Here is a 20,188-nt window from a genome sequence, read left to right on the forward strand (position 1 = left end):
GGAGGGGAGACTGTGACCTCTACGTACCTAGGCCAGCACAGCAAGCCATGTACTTAACTTCAAGTGGCTTGGCAGTACACTTCTAAGACACAATATAAAACAAATGCATTTTATTTTGTGGTTGCAGGGGAAGGGGGGGAGTTGTTGGGAGGTGGCTGGGAGTATTGGGGGGTATGGGGGGGGGCTGCATGACTGACCTCTGACTGCCGTTCCGGATGAAGCCAGAGGGGCACTCCTGCATGCATTCGCCGTTGTGGATGACGAACCCCTCCGAGTCGCTGCTCTCGGCATTGGGGATGTTGGCGCAGAAGTCGCGGTCCACGCAGCGCCAGCCCTCGAAGCGGTAGGTGTTGGGCGGGCAGGTGGGCACGCACACGCCGGAGTAGTAGTAATGCTTGCAGGCGACGCAGGCCGTGTCGTTGTCGGGCGCGCTGCAGCTGCCCAAACACTCGGGGTGACAGCACTCGTTGTTCTCGGTGCACGCGCGCTTCCCGCACGCGCTCGGGCACACTGTGGGGGCAGAGGGGACAGCGGGTGAGACTGCGGAGACTGCGAGGTTGGGTTCGGACTGCCTCGTCCAGGCCTGGCCTGCTTTGTCCTGGGTCACCGGCCACCCTGGACCAGATCGCCCCAGGGACAGTCAACCACCCACTCGCCGCCCGCCCACCCACCCACAATATCCCCACACCGAGCTTCCCAGGGCTCTGTAGCCCGCGGCAGACTTGCAATGGCAGTCTTACAGACCCCAGTCACACTTTCATTAAGGCGGGGAGAAAATTCTCTGCGTTTTGAGTTCGGCCTCTCTTATTTACTCTCTGTGTACTCCTGAGGAGTCATTAGCTCCTCTGACCTTGACCCCTCTCTTTTCACATCTATACAATGGGGGTAGTAATATCCATATGCGAGCTTTGCCTGAGGCCAACATGATAATGCAGTAGCCCAATGGGAACAATAAGGCGTATTATTCCTTCTAAAGGCATGATGTATCGTTCCTCTGCATTATGATCATGTTCCATGAAATACCTTGAAAAGCCTTAGTGTGAAGAAATGATTATTTAAAAAATTATTTTATTACATATATTATTACAAGTATTTTTTAAATCATTCAAAAAATCGTTTATTTTAAAAATGATGAAACTGGAATATTAAAGGTGATACTATTTGGGTTTACAAAATGGCTTTAGAAAAAGTTTGTGTCCGTTTCTATGTCAAAGTTCTTGCTCCCCAAAAATGATGGTATTAACTTATTCCCAGAGCCTAACTTATTATAACACCAAGTCCCTGCATCTGATTGTTATTCTCAAATAATTAAAAAAAAAAGGGTGGGGGCGGTGGAGAGTGTCTCTGAGCCCAGAAGAGTCACTCATAGCATATTGGAAACCATCTCCTTTGAGCCACTCTGCCAAACTTTACTGGAAGCAGTGTCTCAAAAGCAGAGATCCACAATTCATGTCCCAAGTAGATGAGCTGGCATTTATTTCCATAACAACAATGTAATGATCACACTCTGTGGGGCTGTTAGCCTCACTAGCAAATAAAGTATAAATCAAATAGGAAATCTGGTTTATATTATATGTTTCCTACTTTTTCTTGAGCTGGGAAACTACACAAAATTATTTAAATATGTATATTATTGAATCTGACATATATTATTTAGTGAAGATTCTATTACTGTTTTCCTTATAAACAAAATATGTGCTAAAAAAAATCAGAGATCACAGATAAATGAAAATATATAGGACGTCTAATCCATCTGCCCCAAATACCCCCTTTATCAATACCTTCATGTGGATCACCCCAGGGCCCCTCCCCTTTTTAAAAAGATTTTATTTATTTATTTGACAGACAGAGATCACAAGTGGGTAGAGAGGCAGGCAGAGAGAGAGGAGGAAGCAGGCTTCCCACCAAGCAGAGAGGCTGATGCAGGGCTCGATCCCAGACCCCTGAGATCATGACTTGAGCCCAAGGCAGAGGCTTAACCCACTGAACCGCCCAGGCACCTGGCCCCAGGTCCCTTTCTATGCATGAGCATGTACATATAAATATCTATAAAAAGGAAACAAGCCATCCTGAAACCAATTTTTTTTTTTTTTTTAAATAATATACTGTGAATTCGGGACGCCTGGGTGGCTCAGTTGGTTGGGCAGCTGCCTTCGGCTCAGGTCATGATCCCAGCGTCCTGGGATTGAGTCCCACATCGGGCTCCTTGCTCGGCAGGGAGCCTGCTTCTCCCCCTGCCTCTGCCTGCCATTCTGTCTGCCTGTGCTTGCTCTCTCCCCCTCTCTCTCTCTGATAAATAAATAAAATATTTTAAAAAAAATATACCGTGAATTCCATAATCACTTAACAGGCTACATTTCATCTCACAGTATAGTGTAAGTTATAACCTGTCTCCTACTATGAGACATTTCGTTTACTCCTGACATTTTATTATTACAATGAACACTGCGATCTTCATGAGAAATCTTAATTATTTCCTTAGGATCAATTTCCAGAATTGACCTCACCAGGTCAAACTATCTTCTGGAAAGTTTTTACCAATTTACACCCCACTAACTACACCCAAGAGTTCCTATTTTACTGTGGAAAGGTGGATTTAAAAACGAACATCAGAAGTTGGCCATTCAAATGAACACTGTCACCTCTGAAGAAAACAGATATATTCTCATGATACTGTCAAGCTTCTTAAAATAATTTTGCAAGTTTCTCCTTTGAAATTATCCTTTTGCAGAGACCGTAGATTGCTTTCCATTATTTATTCTTTTTATCTACTTTGATAATAGAACCTTGATTTTTAATTGGGCATTTGGCCACCCAGCTAGATATTATATCTCCTAGCCTCTCTCGTAGCTAGAAGTGATGTATGTCCTAGCCAGTGAGATATAAGAAAACTTTTTTGGTTGGTAGTTGCTGGAAGATGCCTTAAAAACAGTGCGTGTGCCCTTCCTCCTTGCCGGCTGGAATGCAGGAGCAATGCATCATGCTTTGGCAGCTATCTTGGTCATGAGGTAGCCCACTAAGAAGATGGAGTAAGATAAATGGATCTTGGTCCGCCAAAAGGCTAACCCTCTGCTTACCTCTACACCTGGCTTTCTCTAAAGAGAGAAATAAATTTTTGTCCTATATATGTACCTGCTTTTCATTACACCCAACTGAGACAGACTTTCAGAGCTACTTACAAGCAAAGAAGAAAACCATTCCCGTTAGTTTGTATCACTTCTGTTTACCAGAATTGCTCAAATACTTCTGGCTATTTCCAGAAACTAAGCTACCCAATAAATAACAAGGAATAAGTATCTCTAAGCACCCCGAAAAAGTAGGTGTTATAGATAGGAGTTGTAAAAATGTGGTGATACATATATTGTCCACTTGGGTGATCATTTTGAGGAGGGTGACACTAATTTGAATTTACAAGTCTAGCATATTTGTAGTAAAGGTACACAAACACAGACACACACAGACACACACACACTCACACACACTCACATGAGCACATTGTCTCCCATCAGATCTCATACCTGAACACATCTAATATTATCAAATAGATTCCGTGACTAATTTCAAATCTATCCCGTATGGAGGTTAACTTCAAGGCTCAAGATCTAAGGAAACAAATACACTGTGTGTTTTTTAGTTCAGGTTTTTAAAGTAGTAATGGGAACAGAAGTCCATTTACCGCCGGCTGTCGATGCATTTAGCAAGTGTTCATTCAGCAACGTCCCGCACCTGCGTGCCAGACCCTGTCCTCGAGGAATGGGCGATATGCCAGGGATGTACAGGGTCGAGTGCAGGTTCATGGCACGCCCTGGGCATCAGGGATGGTTTTGAAGAGATGCTCAGGCTGGAGATGAAAGGTGAAAGACGAGGAGGAGAAGAATAAAGAAGAACACGGAGGAAATCACACGTCAATGTGCGTAAAGGTAATCTAGTCGCTGTGGCAGGAGGACTGGGTGCCCGTGAAGATAGCAGGGGGCCAGTCGCCAACTGGTGGGTGATGGGCGTCACCAGAGATTTTTGGCAGGGGAAGAGCAACAAAGGCAGCTTTTCATATTGGAAAGGTTGTCTGGGAGCTGCACAGAGGGCAACATGACCAGAAGAGGGATCAGGTAAGAGGGAGAGGAGAGACACAGCCTTGTTATGTGGCCCCAACAAGGTTTCTGTAATATTAACAGACCCGTAGATTCGTGTGGTTAACATGAAACTGGCTGAAGAACCCTGTGTTCACAGTCTCAAATGCTGGCACAAGCACCCCCTCACTCAGAGCCATCGGCCACCACCGAGCTTTGTGATTGGAGGAAGGGAAAATTGATGAAAAATCTCAGCGATCATCAACAGAAATTAACAGGGGCCACTATCTGCTCGCCAAGCCCCCTTTCCCTCACTTATAATTTAAATAACATGCTATATAAAATCGTTAAGTGTCAGGCATTAATATTAAAGAGTACTAAAAACTCAAGAGCATTTAAAAGCATAGAAAAAAAAAAATCCCTGTGCTCTTGTTGGGAATCAGCTATGCCCACATGCAAATGTTGGGCATCTCCAGTAGGAGAAAGAAAAAGAAATCCCCCAAACCTGACAAAGTATTTTTCCATTCCGATGGCAACGGCATCTCTGGCAGTGGTCCCCCCGAGACCCTTTCAAAGGCGTGTGTTACGTGGAAAACACGGTCCGTCAGTTCTTGCCACAAGCAGCACACAGGCTGGGGAATTAGGGTTTTTGTTTCAGCAAGGAGAGCTCCTTCAGAAGGAATTTCAGCAAAGCTTAAATTAGGTGAAATCTTGTTTATTTTTAAGCAGAACAATTCCTCTGAAAGGGATCACAAATCAAGGGGTTCCTTTATGGTATGGGATCCAAATGGCATGACACATATCGACGACTGGAGGGGAGTAAGAATGGGGTGTGATGGGGAGGGGAGGAGAAAGGAGAGGTGACTTGTTTGCTGGAGGACAAACTCTGTAAATAAGAGACTGCTCCAGGGACAGAAGACCCCCTGGCCGCAGCAGAACCCGAGGATTCTGGGAGGCGGGAGAACATGCAGGAAATTCAGGGTTAGAGTCCCAGAGTCAGCCCCAGAAGCCTGCTGTAAATTTTGTCTCATCTCAATGTATATAAATATTATTAGTGTTTAGGACTATTAAGGGATTTCTCAAAAAGCCCCGGGCAGTGCATCTCGCCAGCAGATGGATGGCTGTTCCATACAAATGCCAAAACTTAAAATTTAGTACAGTTACCAAATTTCCAATTACGGAGCTATGGGAGAAAGGAAGGGAACCTCTTCCCCGGCTTCCGTGGAGAAGGAACACACCTAATGTGATTAAAGGCATTTGTACTTTTCAAAATAAAGGGAAAATGGAGGCTGCTATGAACTACAAACATAAAGGGAGAAAGCAAATTTACTGTACCCATGAGAGCTTTCTCCTCATTGGAATTCTTAGAACGATGAGCAATAAAAATCAAACCCGATCTAAGCTGTTGGAAAAGCTAACGGCATGTCCCATATCTACCGCTAAAAGGATTGATTTGGGGTCCCCATCACATAAAAATGAAGGTACTGGATGTAAAGGCTCATTCTCTTCATTTTGGGGGATAGGAAATAAGTAGCACATCAGCCTTGAACTCCCTCCCTCCCCGGTGTCCTTATATTCACTAAGTTTTTTCTGGTTTTTTTGTTTTTTTTTTTACATTTATTTTTGTTCTTCCCAAGGAGTTCCTTAACCATCTTTACTCAAGAGCAACCATTTTTAAAAGCATACAGTTATAAAGTGTTCTCACTGGAAGAGAAGGTAGAGAACTCAACCTCTTCTCAAGAAACAAAAAATGGAAAGGGGCCACTTAAGTCACCGTTGTATCCTGAATAATTTTGAAAGAATGGAAATAAGTTCATGGATGTTCGAATGAGGTCAAGCTTCTGACTCAAACACAGGCTGGTTTAGAGACATCTTAGTTATTTCTGGGCTACCCTAAGTGACACGGCGCTGTTCCATATAAAGAAAGGGACGTCTTTCCTATTTGACACGCATCGTTATGCATGAAGGTGAGTCGCTACTAACTCCAGAAAAGTGTACTTCAGTTCCAAAGTGCATTGGGACGTAAAGGGGCAGAGAAATTTTACAGTTTTCTCGCCCTGCCAAGGGAGGAGGTGACTCCATCAGATACCATGGAGAGTAGACCCCAGCTGGGTCAGCTGAACGCCCAGGTCCACTCAAGTCCATAGGCATGGTCCTGCAGGGAGTACTTAGCCACAGGTGAGGGGATGAGAAAGGCTCCTTTTGACTGTTAAAATATCAGCCTTATAAGCCAGGCCCCAGGCTAGGTCCTATAGACAGGCAAGCATAAGACAGGCAGCACTCCTCCCCGCTGGGGGACTCCCCACCCTGAAAGAAGGCAATGGGAGTACCAAGAGAGGCAAGCAAGGGACCAGTGAGGAGGGCTTTCCAGGAGAAGGAACAGCCAGGCCCAAGCTTGAAAAGCCAGCAGGAGCTAGCAGGTGCATGGGGTGTTGGCAGGGCTGATGGGGAGCATGGACCAAGCGAACCAGACTCAGGATGAACGGGTGACCGACTGGACTGGAAGAGGTGCGGGACACAGGAAAGATGGTGAGAGCAGAGGCAGAAAGATGTGAGAAGGGCCTTTTAACCCACGAGTGGGAGTTTGGACCACTCTTAAAGAGGAAAGGGATGCTGCTATTGAAGGATTCTAAGCAGGGCGTCCCATGAGCACATATACATTTTAGAAGGATCACTCGGGCTGCTGAGTGGAACACAGAACGGAAGGGTGACCCACGGAGTCACGGCAGCTGTTTCCGTGGGCCACGATGCTGGTCTAGATCAGGGAGAGCTAGAGATCAGAGATGCAGGCGATGAATGATCTATCTGGAGATGGCCCCTGGGAAGAGTGGCCAGCTTTTGTTTTTGGAGGGAGAGAGATTAGTTTAGTTTGAGATGTGCTGCTTGGTGGACAGCGGATGCTCTCACCCTCTAAAATTGTCTTCGGTCTCTCCTCCCTTTTATCCACATTGCCATCCTCCTCCCCATACATCCCCCCCCCACCCCCGAGCAAAGACCTCTATCAATGGGAGAAGAGTGGTGGGGAATATCAAGGTTTCTCCGGCTCAGGGAGAACAGCTATATTTTATCCTAGCGTATTTGTCTGTAGTTCCCTAAACAAGTCAGCTAGCCTGGAAAAGTAGGCTTATGTGAAATAAAACTAAAATGATCCTCGTACAACCACATGTGAGCTACATGCTTACGTGTGTGTGTGTGCACATGTGTAGTGTATGTATATACAGCAAAGCACAATTTTCTCAAAGGGAGGACGACTGCCTTCCTTTGAGAAGAATCAACTGTCAAGTCTCCTGACATCCTGAGAACCGGCTCATGTGCGCATGAGACAGAGAGAGGCCCGGGGAACAGAACTGGCAGCGAGTGCAGAAAGGCTGGTGGGCAAAAGAGGTGAGCCACAGTTTTTTGAACATAAGGTACCCAAAAGCTCTCATTTTCTCCCAAGCGTGTACAAAGGAGTTCCTCTTTTGCAACATGAAGTGGTTTTCAAGACCCAGTTCCCAGTCTGCTTCTTTCCTAACAGGAAGGCCCCTGGACAAAGCATCCTTGAGTTGACTTAAGTTGACTAACATCTGAACGTTCTGAAACACTGAGGCTTGTAGAAGGGGGACAAGAAGTTACGTCCCTCCGCTCCTCACCACTCCCCCCTCCCACGCCTGCAGCTCCCCAGTCAACTGTCTTCTTTAACCTTCCGCTCTCTCCCAAGTGTGCCAGCAGAAGCTCTGAGGGCCATTAGATCTGTCCTCAGTTTAGAAGCAACAAGCACTTACATAGTCATGTTCATCCCTGTTATTCAAGCACAGGGTCTTAGAGTGGAAAGGTAGTTTCAAGGTCATGCATATCTCATGCCTGTCTCAGATATTTCTCTGCAAAAACCTAGGTGGGCCTTCAAGCAATATCTAGGGGGTTGGTTACCTTAGAGAAAGTGCTACTCCAACTGTCAGGCAGCACCAAGTGTGACCAAGTTGTTCCTTCTACCCAACAAGAATGCATTTTCCTCCCGGACATGCTCCCAGGCCTCATTCAGCTTGTCTGATACTCAGGGGAAGCAGAGGCTTTCTTCTTTATAGGTCAGACTTTCAAACACACAGGCTCAAAATTCTGAGACAGTTATCCTGGCCTCCCTCCGAGGGCCTTACTCAGTCATAGCTCATGTAATACCCATGAATACCATTGCTTCTTAACACCTGCCCCCAAACCTACTCTTAACACAGCAGAAAGTTGGGACAGTGTGGCATACGAGAGGACTAGGAGACCCGTGGTGGCCGTCCATGACCAAGGCAGTATGCTTGGAGTGATCTCTGCATGGTCTTTAAAAGAACTATTATCATCACACCAAGAAGGATCATTCTGAGCTTCTCATTGTCGAAGACTCCTCTCTTCTTTTTCACAATAACGGTTTGAGTCTCTCCTGTCTGGATACAACTCTGATCTGAATACAGGTCTCCCTTGTTAACATAAAGTCAGTGTTCCTGGGGACATTTTCCATGTGCCCGACAGCCTATTCAGTACCTTATATACGTTAATGCAATCTTCCTAACAATCACACGGGGTATCACCATTCTCATTTGTAAGTGACCGAACGGAGACACAGAGATTTAATCACTGACCAGGGCTATTAACAGTCTAGTTTAATCATTGTTAAGCTATAAATGTGGGCTAGATCCAGATGGGGGTGGACAGCCTCTTCACCCACTCTGTCCAGAGGTGGCACGATGTTTCAGCTGGTCTGTGCGGTCTAAAAGGAAAGGGCTAAGGTGTCCTTCGTATGCCCCTTTTCTTTTTAAGCATGCACCCATCAGGAAAAAAAAAAATCAATCTCAAGTCCTAGTGCCCTTTTCTCCTCCCTGAGGTGTAACAGTCAGAAGGAAGGACAAACTCATGAAACATGACACGGTGGCAAGGAGGCCAGCATCCAGGTGATATTAAGGAGATAATGTGTGCCCACTAAGCCTTCTTTGTTTACTGAGTCATAGCAAGTAGAACCCTCAAGGACATTTCTTCTAGCACAAATTTGTAAGGCTGAGCCCTGTTGGGTTTATCATTAAATGTCACTGCTCAAGTTGCAACACGGAAGCTGCAGCTCCCATTGTGGAAGGCATGGCGTTAGCACACACTCTGGGGGGCCAATGCAATTCCATATACACGACTGTGCTATCGGGAGGCCAGACCAGCAAGACCCAGGGAGACTCCGTGGCTTGCAGAACCTATGTCATCTGAGTAAGTCTTACTCATGAGAGTAGATAATCAGAGTTCATATTCTTCACCAATTCATCTGTCTCAGCAAGACTGAAAATTTGGTGTAGTAATCCAAAGGGGCATGTACACCCGAATGTTTATAGCAGCAATGTCCACAATAGCTAAACTATGGAAAGATCCTAGATGTCCATCCACAGATGAATGGAAAAAGAAGATGTGGGATATTATATATAATGGAATACTATACAGCCATCAAAAGAAATGAAATCTTGACATTTGTGACGACATGACGGTATTATGCTTGTCAAAATAAGTCAATTGGAGAAAGAAAACTATTGTATAGTCTCCCTGATATGAGGAAGTGGAGATGCAATATGGGGGTTTGGGGGTAGGAAAAGAATAAATGAAACAAGATGGGATCAGGAGACATACCATAAGAGACTCTTAATCTCACAAAACAAACTAAGGGTTGCCAGGGGGAGGGGGGTAGGGAGAGGGTGGTGGGGTTATGGACATTGGGGAAGGTATGTGCTATGGTGAGTGCTGGGAAGTGTGTAAACCTGGCGATTCACAGGCCTGTGCCCCTGGGGCTAATAATACATTATATGTTTATAAAAATTTTTAAAAAATTATTTAAAAAAGATTAAAAGAAAAGACCGAAAATTTGGTCAGGGAGGAGGAAAAAAAAAACCAAAACAACCCAGTTCTGTGCCTTTCTCTCAGGCACATAAACACATAAAATCAAGGCTTACAGAAATAAGAAATAGTCGAGCTCTAAGATTAGACCTCACCTGTCTAGTACACAAGGTAAGCCAAGAGGTCTGGGAAAACACTTCAAACCGGCAACTGAATGCATCTGTGACTATTTCATTAATAAGCAAAAGAAATAATAATCAACAGACAGTTCCCATTGAATCACTGAAGTCTCCAAGATCCAAGAAGTAGTGCTGGGCAGAGCATGGGGATAAATGGGGGGGGACCCCAAAAGGAGTAAAGTTACAGACAGCATTATTAAGTAAAAATTTCATGTGCTAAATAGTAAGAGTAAAGAAAGGGCAGCCATCGATTGAAAGATACAATGTGGAATCACAAGGAATAGCAAAGCTAAGTGAGAAGCGGAAGGCAGATCAGAAACCCTCCTCTGGCTGAGCTGGTTTTGGCTACGGTGGGTGGGCTATGTGACTTTTTTCTTCCTTTACGCATTTTTTATAACAGCTTTATTGAGATAGAATTTACACCCAATTCACAAATTCAGGGGTGCCTGGATGGTTCTGTCCACTAAGTGTCTGAGGCGTGACTTTGGCTCAGGTCGTGATCTCAGGGTCATGAGGTCGAGGCCCAGCAGCAGGCTCTGTGCTCACTGGGGAATCCGCTGGAGATTCTCTCTGCACCGCCCCCCCCCAAATAAATAAATCTTTAAAAAGATAAACTCCTATTCAAGGCCTACATACAAATTTGGGAGACACAGGTAAGTTCCAATGGGGGACAATTTGAGGAAAAAGGGGATAGACTTCAGGGGGCCAAAAGGTCTGTGGCGAGGGCAGCTGGTACCTGCTTCTTCTCGTGGGAACATCGAGCGTCTGCCTCATGCACAACCCACACCCCCGACCTCCATCTTTTTTTTTTTTTTTTTTTTTTTTTTGGAGTCTTTCACTGTCAAATGGGTGATTCCTTGGAGACTCTCCCCAGTGCTGCAACCGCCAGGCGTGAGCCCATAAAGACACCCATCACTTACTACTGCCTGTCACAGATGCTTAAATGGACAGGGTGGAAAAAAATATTCTTTTCACACACTTAAAAATTACTCCAAGTTATTTTAAATTTGGAACTGTTTGTATATTCCTTATAAGTTTATAAAACTCACACTGTCCCTCCATGACTAACTAAAGTGGAATTGAGCGAGTATTCTATATTTATAACTTGTCTTGCTTGCTCGTGCTTACAGCCCTATTTCCACTCTGTGTTACTGTACACAGAGTTATGTGAGGTATTGTGGGCTCCTAAACTTTGCTGATTTCCTAACAAGGCAGGCCTGTGTCCCGTAGGGACAAATTGGGGGCTGTTTTGTCCAAGTGGAGGCCGAGCTTGGAGGGAGAGGCCTCCAGCTCTGTGGTTTTGGCTACGGCTCTTAAAACCGGTGTGAGGCCCCATTTCTAGGCAATGGTGTGCCTCACTTGTGTTGACCAAGTATCAATGCTCCTGATAGACTGTTTGTTGCACAAACCCGTGAGGAGCTCCATGTTAACAGCTATGGCTACAAATACCCCTCCTTCCTACATATTTTCTTGGACACTGTCGGTCCACAAGGTACACTGCTCCAACCCCCCATGCAAAAGCCCCTTTCCACATACACAACCATTTACATCAACATCATTTAAATGAATTGACTGAGTTCAACCACTTGTAGGGAACAACACTGCAGAGACCAACAGGCCATGTTTTGGGTAAAACTCATCAACAAGTGAACCTTTTAATCAGGACACGGTGATAAACACACCTGTGGAGGTAGATGTCTCCAGTATGTGTGGAATTGACATGTGTGCAATGCACACCTGTGTACACACATACACATGCACATCATGGTGCAGACTCCTCACGGGTGTGGAGCAAATAAATATGAACAGCTCCTCCCAAGCTGCCCCGTTGGGGGGACACGCACCTAGTTGATGACCTCAGAATTTTGCAAAGCCCTCTCAGCATCCTCTTTTGGAAAATGCTTCTAAGAGACCCTAGCACATTCTCTGAGACAGCCTTGAAAGTGCCCCGCTTTGTAAAAGGAAAGAGAGAATGGCTCCTAAACCCATTTTCTTTCTTTCCTCATGTCAGAAGGGGTAATAGGTTTCTTGTCTCAGGTCTGGGGCTGCCAGTGAGTTTGGGGTTTTTTGTTTTTTTTTTTCCTCCCTCCTCTCCCATCCCATTTCATGGTCATTTGCACAACCTCTTAAATTAACTTTCAATGTCTTTGGTCCATTTTCTTGGGAGATTAAGTTTTTACTAATTATTTGAATTTGAGCCCATAAAGATGTATATGCTTCTCATTTTATTTTTATTTATTTATTTATTTTCTTACTTTTTTGAGAGAGTACAGGGGGCAGGGATAGGAGGAAAGGGACAGAGAGAGAGAGAGAGAGAGAGAATCCCAAGCAGGCCTGATGCCCGGCTGGATCCCACAAGCCTGAGACCATGACCTGAGCTGGAATCAAGAGTTGGATACCTAACCGACTGAGCTACCCAGGCGCCCCAACGATGTACACGCTTTTTATTTATTTATTTATTTTTAAAATTTTATTCATTTATTTGACAGAGAGTGAGAGAGGGAACACAAACAGACGGAGTGGGACAGGGAGAAGCAGGCTTCCCACCAGCAGGAAACCCCACATGGGGCTCGATCCCAGGACTCTGGAATCAAGACCTGAGCAGATGGCAAATGCCTAATGACTGAGCCACCAGAGGCATCCCTGTATATGTTTTTTTAAACACAGTATTGTGTCTTGAAAAACATTTTTAGGGGTGCCTGGGTGGCTCAGTTGGTTAAGTGTCTGCCTTTGGCTCGGGCTATAACCCCAGGGTCCTGGAATGGAGCCCTGTTTCAGGCTCCCTGCTAGGCAGAGAGCCTGCTTCTCCCTTCCTCTCTGCCTGCTGCTCTGCTCTCTATCTCTCTTTCAAATAAATAAATAAAATCTTAAAAAAAAAATGGGGGTGGCTTGAGAGAAAAACGTTCCCTCCTTCTGGAACCGAATCTACCTGAGGAGCATGGGTAATAACAGTAGGCTTTTAATCATTCTACCTCTCCAGCTTCTCTGCTCCTTTCTCCTTTGATCCTTTTACTTCCTGACGGCACACTTGCGGACTTATAAACATCTCTTTCAGACCATATGTTATGCTACAACCACGTCATCCTTTTCCATTATCTAATCTGATTGCTGGCCCTGCTTCCCAAAGTTAAAGTACTTTTACTACTGTGGAAAAAACACAAAAGATTCACTAGACTTCCCAAGTACAGTAAGCTCTGTTATCGGGAAAGAAGGGAACAGGGTGTCCCAGACGAGCATACATTCTGGTTCACAGAATTACCACACAAACCTTCTGAGGACCAGTCCTGGAGAGCTGGCCCACAGAACACCTACATCCACAAAAATCCACCCAACTTTTATTTCATCTAGTCAACGATTCAGAAGTGCCCTGGAAAAACATAGAAATGTAGAATGTTGGCATGTCCTTGCAAAGATTATTACACAAGCACAAAATCTAAAAAAAAAACAAAAAACAAAAACACACACAAAACAAAAATAAAAACAAAAACACGCAAACCAAAAATACCTGTCATTCCTGCAGAATTCTGTTGGTTTATATTTGATTTTGTTTAGTTTTTAATGGTTGCTGGTGGTGGAGGTGGTGTTGGTTGGCGGAGGCAGCAGTATTGATCAAAATGTTATTGCCCTTCGGCCCCTGGGTGGCTCACTTGGTTAAGCCACTGCCTTCAGCTCAAGTCATGATCCTGAAGTCTCGGGATGGAGTCCCGCATTGGGCTCCCTGCTCAGCGGGGAGTCTGCTTTTCCCTCTGACCCTCCCCATCTCATGGTCTCTCTCTCCCATTCTCTCTCTCAAATAAATAAATAAAATCTTAAAAAACAAAAATGTTATTGGCCTTCCCGGAAAGAGTTAAAGGTGCTACAATCCCATCTTAGCAATACAAATCCAGTCTTTTTGGAAATTATCATTTTGTCAGTTTCCTGTGGGGAAAAATCTTTTTCTTTTCTTTTCCTTTTTTTTTTTTTTTAAAGATTTTATTTATTTATTTGACAGTGAGAGAGGGAACACATGCAGGGGGAGTAGGAGAGGGAGAAACAAGCTTCCCGCCCAGCAGGGAGCCTGATGCAATGTGGGGCTCGATCCTAGTCATGACCTGAGCCAAAGGCAGATGGTTAACAACCAAGCCACCCAGGTGCCCTTCTTTGAAAGAAAGAAAGAAAAAAAAAGGTTTTATGTATTTATTTGAAAGAGACAGGGAGAGAGAGCAGAAGCAGGGGAGGGGGGTGGACAGAGAGAGAGGGAGAAGCAGATTCCCCACTGATCTCAAAGCCTGAATGTGGGGCTCAATCCCAGGACCCCGAGACCACGACCTGAGCCAAAGGCAGATGCTTAACCCACTGAGCCACCCAGGCCCCCCGAGTGTGTGGGAAAAGAATCTTGACTCTGTACTTTGGGAAGGTTGACTCCAAGCTTAAGATCCCCCTTCCCCCAAAGTAAAAAAAAAAATTTTTTTTTAAACCCTCATAGTTGAATTTCTTGGTCTATGGTTTTTTAATAAGTGGTCAATAAAATTGGGTTGAACTGAACTGCCCACATAGGCGTCTCATGTGTAAAAAGCTAGTTGAAAGAATGTGTTTCAGTTGTAACTACCCCACAGAGAAGGGCTCCCAGGTACCTTCTGCTTTTTCCAATTAAATAGGAAACCTCAGAGAGCATATTTTTATTTGATCTCTGAACCATTGCATATCTAGTACCATTTCTGATTTTAGATATTCAGCTTTTTCTCAGAGTACTATCCAAATTGTAAAGTGAATTGTAGCACTGCAGGCCTAACATTACTTAGGGTTCTAAGAAAACTGGAATGTGAAGCAAAATATGGCAAAGCCTACGGTTAGCTCTGTAAAGCAGGGAGCAAAGTTCAGGGGCTTTCCCTTTCCGACACTGCCCATCGTGGGCCTTGAAGCACAGGAAATGACCTGACCACTGTAGGCCAGGCTGAAGGGATGATGGGCGGCAAACCCAGCGAGAGCTGGGGGACAGGTGCGTCTCTCTCCCCTTCCTGTCTGAGCAACCTTCCTCCTACCCCACATCTTTTATCTCTTCACTGCCTCCCAAACACTATATGTTATATACCACACTCGGACTTTTCAGGCTTCCAAGGAATTTTCTTCGAGCGATGGAAGAACTTAACACTTAGGGCTAATATTATATAAAAACGAAACAAAACAACAACAACAAAAAAACAAGCAGGGCAGCTCTATCGTGTAAAACAGAAATGAGGCTCCAAACTTGGAAACCACGGCCAAGAATCATTCTTTCTTTCCATCCTTGCCCTTAAGACTGAGGCGATATGCACAAGAAGTTCATAAACATAAAGGGGTCCAATTGCTCCCCAGCCCCGGTGAGGATGACTGTGCCCACAAGGCCACATGTTCGGCATACCCCGAGAGGGTATAGGGTTTACTCATGAAAATGAAGGGATCCAGAAGATCGGGAAGGATTTAGAACACGTGACTGTGCTGCACAAGTCAACTTTTTAACCCTTTCCCGAAACACTGAAAACCCCAAACTGGCTAAGTTGCTTTAAAAAAAAGAGAGAGAGAAAGAGAGAAAAGAAAAGGAGCTTTCTCAAGCACAAAAATCTATCCCAAGCCCTGGACTTGAACAAACTGAAGACAGGGATCTGAAAATGTTAAAGAGGTCCCAAGTCTTTGTCCTTCGAAGGAATGAGTGCTGCGGCAACTTCCACGAACCTGAGGTTCCAACAACTGCTGTCTACTGAATTCCCCGGGCATCCTTGTCCTGAGCAGACAGCCTGGGAGACCAGGGTGGGGAGGCCCCAGGGCCCTGCCGCTAACTGGATCTGGATCCCTCCTCACGGGATCCCTCAGGACCTGTTTGTGGCTTACTCACAGAGAGAACAAGTACTGGCAAGGGACAAAAAAAAAAAAACAAAAAAAAAAAACATGTTTTGCAAACAATCAGAGTGACCTGAAGCCCAGGGTAAAGACTGAAGTAAGCATTTGTTTGCTGCAGCTCGAGTTTGCTGCAGCTCCAGCCAGGCTCTGTGCAATGCTTGCTAAGTGGAGTGCCCTGCAGGAGGAAAAGGCTTCTTGGTTTCCCATCCCCCCCCCCGCCCCCCCCCCCCCCCCCCCCCCCCCCCCCCCCCCCCCCCCCCCCCCCCCCCCCCCCCCCCCCCCGCAGGACCTCTCACCTAAGGCCACACTCCACCCCCAGGCGGAGCTGCCTGACTTTGTTTTGCTTCATTGCCTGGCTGGGAGCATCTCTAAAGGAAGGTGAATGCCCCAAGGAGAGAGTCCTCCCTGGTCTGGAGCTGAAAGCAAACCACAATGGGGCATCTAGTCCAAAGTCTTGTCTTCACTTGGCCCGGGCAGAAAAGGAAATGCAGAGAGCTGAAGCTCTGTCAGTCACAGGACACAGGACACAGGAGAGCTGGGCCTGGTACCCAGGTCTCCCAAGCCCCTAGCCCAGGGCCCCCACTACACAGTGATGTGCTGTCCCCAGGCCCCCTACTCACCTGCAAAGACAGGCATCTCTCGGACCTCTAAAAACCATATGACCCCTTTCAGGACAATCCACTTACACATCCACTTTGACACAGCTGGCAATTTTTGTTTGTTTGCTTGTTTTAGACTTTTTTATAAAAAAGTCATATCTACACCCAATGTGGGGCTTGAACTCACAACCCTGAGACCAAGAGGCACACCCTTCACCTACTGAGCCAGCCGGATGCACCACGGTTGAAAATTTGGGGATGGATTATTTTCCCCCATTTTCCAATTCTGAATCTGCCTATTCATAAGGTATTTTCCTTCCAAGTGCACCTGTCCCCCCCTCCACAAACTTACCTCTCCTGGTCTAAGTAAAGCCTATTAAGTGCACGTCTGCCTTAGTTGCACCCCTGTGCCCCCCATCTAAAGAAAGGTGCCTACATCTCCCCCGGAGTCTCCCCTTTCCTGCCGCAGATGGGCAGACCTGAGCTTCCGAAATTTCCATTCCCAGCCCACCCCAAGCTCCGCAAGCGCACAGCAGAATGTTTGGGACCTGTTGCTTCCCTCCTCCTGCCCTCTCCACAGTGCTTGCCATAATTTCTCCTCCCCAACCCCCATCCTTTGAAATTTCTAAACCCCAGTAGAGGAAGTGCCTCCGGCTCTTAATAAGCTCAGTCATGCTCAAAATATCCGCTTCACCCACGAGGCACTGTAGCCGGCAATTCTGACCGGGGCACACATTTAGGGAAAAGATGATCTTTCTGCAAGACTCAAGATTTAAAATTCCTGAAAAGACCACTCTGACTTCTTTTCACTAGTGTGCCTGCGAGCTTGCAACAGGCCACAGGTTGAACAGGACACCTCCCGCAATACCCACCGTTCACCTACACATCTAACAATAGGGGATTAAGAAATCGCCCTTCACGAGGCTGTGACCGCAGAGGGTACATATTGTAACTCCTCCCTTGGGACTTGCAAAACTTACAGGAAATCTTCCACCACCTACAGATTTCATCCACTGCCAGCAAAATGAAGTATAAACACTCTATATCAAATTAGCCAGGTGTCTAAGAAAATATAACATTATCCCAACCCAATATTTTCAGATCTTGGCTCGCTTTCAAGTCTCACAGTGCATTCGGGAGCAGAGGTGCAGCAGACACGTGTCTGTGTCCCTTTGTGAGGGGCATGTTTTGCTTTTTTGATTAATCCAAACAATCTGCAATTTGGCATCCATGTTAAACAAGCCAGGGAAAGAAGACAGGGATCCTATTTCCTTTATCTGGGATTGTCCTCCACATCTTTACGCTGGACAATGATGGTCATCATGGATAGGGATCGATTTATCTAGAGATAAGTCTTTAATTGGGTCTTAGGCTTTACTAGAGATCATTTTGAAAGAAGTATCAAGGAGAATGAAGAAACAGAATCAACAGGAAAATGTGGAAAACACTAATGAGTTTTAGTTTCCGGGCGGACACAGGAATACAGGTTTCTGAGATATGCAAAAAATCAACAAGCCCTCCAAGCCTATCATTTACCTCCATCCCTCCCACCGCCTTCTGGGTGTGCGTTCCCTGATGCGGCCCCAGGACACCCCTGGCTTACAGTCAAGGAGGAGGGATTCAATGCATTCCTCCTCACATAAATAGTCTCAAAACTACATTCACAAGCAAACAAAACGACCAGCCTAGAAGTTATGCGGGAAAAATTTAAAGCTACATTTTAGAAATAGCCTATGTCCATTTATGTGCCAGCATGGCCACATTTTTAAGGACCCAAGTCATGTCTGCCTGTCTACTTCAAAAAAAAAAAAAGTGGCTTTAGGGAGAATCAAGTGCTTAAAATCTTGAGATGCTTAAGTTCATCCTTTGTTTTGGGGACATGGCATGTGAGAGCAGGCAGTGTTCACATTAGAGGACACTCCGGGGTGAGACAGAAGTGAGTTGAAGTCCCAGCTCTGCTGTTTATTGACTGCTGTGCGACAAAGAGACTCCATTTCCTCCATGTACGTGTAAAAAAGATAACACCACCTCCCGCTATCAGCGCAAGATTATATGTGATCAACCATGTAACTATACGGAATATTTTTCCTGGCATGTCACGGACCCTCTGTAAATATTAGCTATTACAGGGGTGCCTGGGTGGCTCAGTGGGTTAAGCCTCTGCCTTGGGCTCAGGTCATGATTTCAGGGTTCTGGGATCGAGCCCCGCATCAGGTTCTCTGCTCAGCGGGGAGCCTGCTTCCCCTTCTCTCTCTGCCTGCCTCTCTGCCTACTTGTGATCTCTCTCTCTCTCTGTGTCAAATAAATAAAGTCTTAGAAAAGGTTTCTATTATTATTATTATTTGATCGTTAGACTGGATTTTAAGGTTCTAGGGCTCCAGTCCTGGTTCTGCCAACTGTCTGCCTGCTCAGCAGACATGTGTGTGGGATAAGAGAGATAACTAGTCTCACTCTGTGACCCAGTGGCCTCTATCTAATGCCCCTGGAGGTGCCCTGTGGGCCCTCACATGCTGGGAAAGGCAATGAGGGAGACCAAGAGCCATGTTCCTGATTGGTTTTGCAAATCGGGACACACACAAGACTTCGTTTCAGGGGGGGATTTACGTGGCTAAGAAAGAAAAAGAAAAGAAAAATAACAGGATCCTAAAATATTTCAGATTTCCTTTCTGCCTAAACAAATTAAAGATTATAAATTTCAGATTGGTTTGGCATTTTTTTTAAAAAGATTTTATTTATTTGACAGAGAGACAACGAGAGAGGGGACACAAGCCAGGGAAGAGAGAGAGTGGGAGGGAGAAGCAGGTTTCCTCCTGAGCAGGGAGCTGGATGCAGGGCTCCATCTTGGGACCGTGGGATCGTGACCTGAGCTGAAAGCAGACGCTTAACGACTGAGCTACCCAGATGCGCCTTGGCTTGGCATTCTAATTCCACTTTTTTAGTGCTGTTCGTAAATACATTTGCTCCAAAATGATCCTCACTTTGTGCAAGGTGGACAGTAACTTCCCCAAGACATCATCAGCTGAAGATTGGTTACGATTGGTTAGTTTTGGTTACGATGGAAGGACCCTCAAGCTACAGGTCGGGGGCTGGAGAGTTTTGGGGACAGCCAGAGGGAGATTACTTTCTAAAGCCTGCCAAGAAAGGCTTCATGGCATGGAAGTTAAACCTTCAACTTCCATCAGGCAGTAAGCTCTTTCTAGATAAGAAAAAGAATTTTCTAGGTTTCAAAAGACTTCACTTGGCTCTTCAAAAAGACGTAAAAATTCCCAATACGATTTTCTCCTAAATAACTTTATTCACCTTTTACATGGGTGAGATGAAGATCCTCTGCAGCAAAGATAGACACAAGCCTCCTTCCTCGACAGCACTGAAACAACTGCCTGCAAACCGCAGTGAGGTAAAGAAGCACCTACCTTGTTCGTTACTGGGCTAAGGGGTTGGGGAGACCAACATGGTGCTGCCAACATTTGGGACAGGTATTACCGGCTGTCATCAATGTTCAGATAAATGGACAGTGCTCCAACAATTCCCAAGGGCTCTGCCACTAGTGTATGCTGTCAAGTCCATAGGCTACTCAAATTTAGGAGTTTACAGGAACCACTCAGAGGCCGGCTTGAGAGCGAAGGAAGACTAATTGCCCTTATGATTTTTCAGGTCG

General features: G+C 45.6%; 1 protein-coding gene across 1 annotated transcript in view; it reads right to left on the bottom strand.

Moving 5' to 3' along the window:
• Window positions 1–20,188, bottom strand: part of IGF1R (insulin like growth factor 1 receptor) — a 298,344-nt gene that overhangs the window by 69,265 nt on the left and 208,891 nt on the right. The window contains exon 3 of the mRNA XM_004759809.2: window positions 198–510. Within this exon, the coding sequence (XP_004759866.1) occupies window positions 198–510 (313 nt within the window). The remainder of the gene's footprint in view (window positions 1–197; window positions 511–20,188) is intronic.

This window comes from Mustela putorius, unplaced genomic scaffold (assembly GCF_011764305.1).
Source record: "Mustela putorius furo isolate JIRA1106 unplaced genomic scaffold, ASM1176430v1.1 tig00003972_pilon_pilon_pilon, whole genome shotgun sequence".
NCBI classification, from domain to species: domain Eukaryota; kingdom Metazoa; phylum Chordata; class Mammalia; order Carnivora; family Mustelidae; genus Mustela; species Mustela putorius.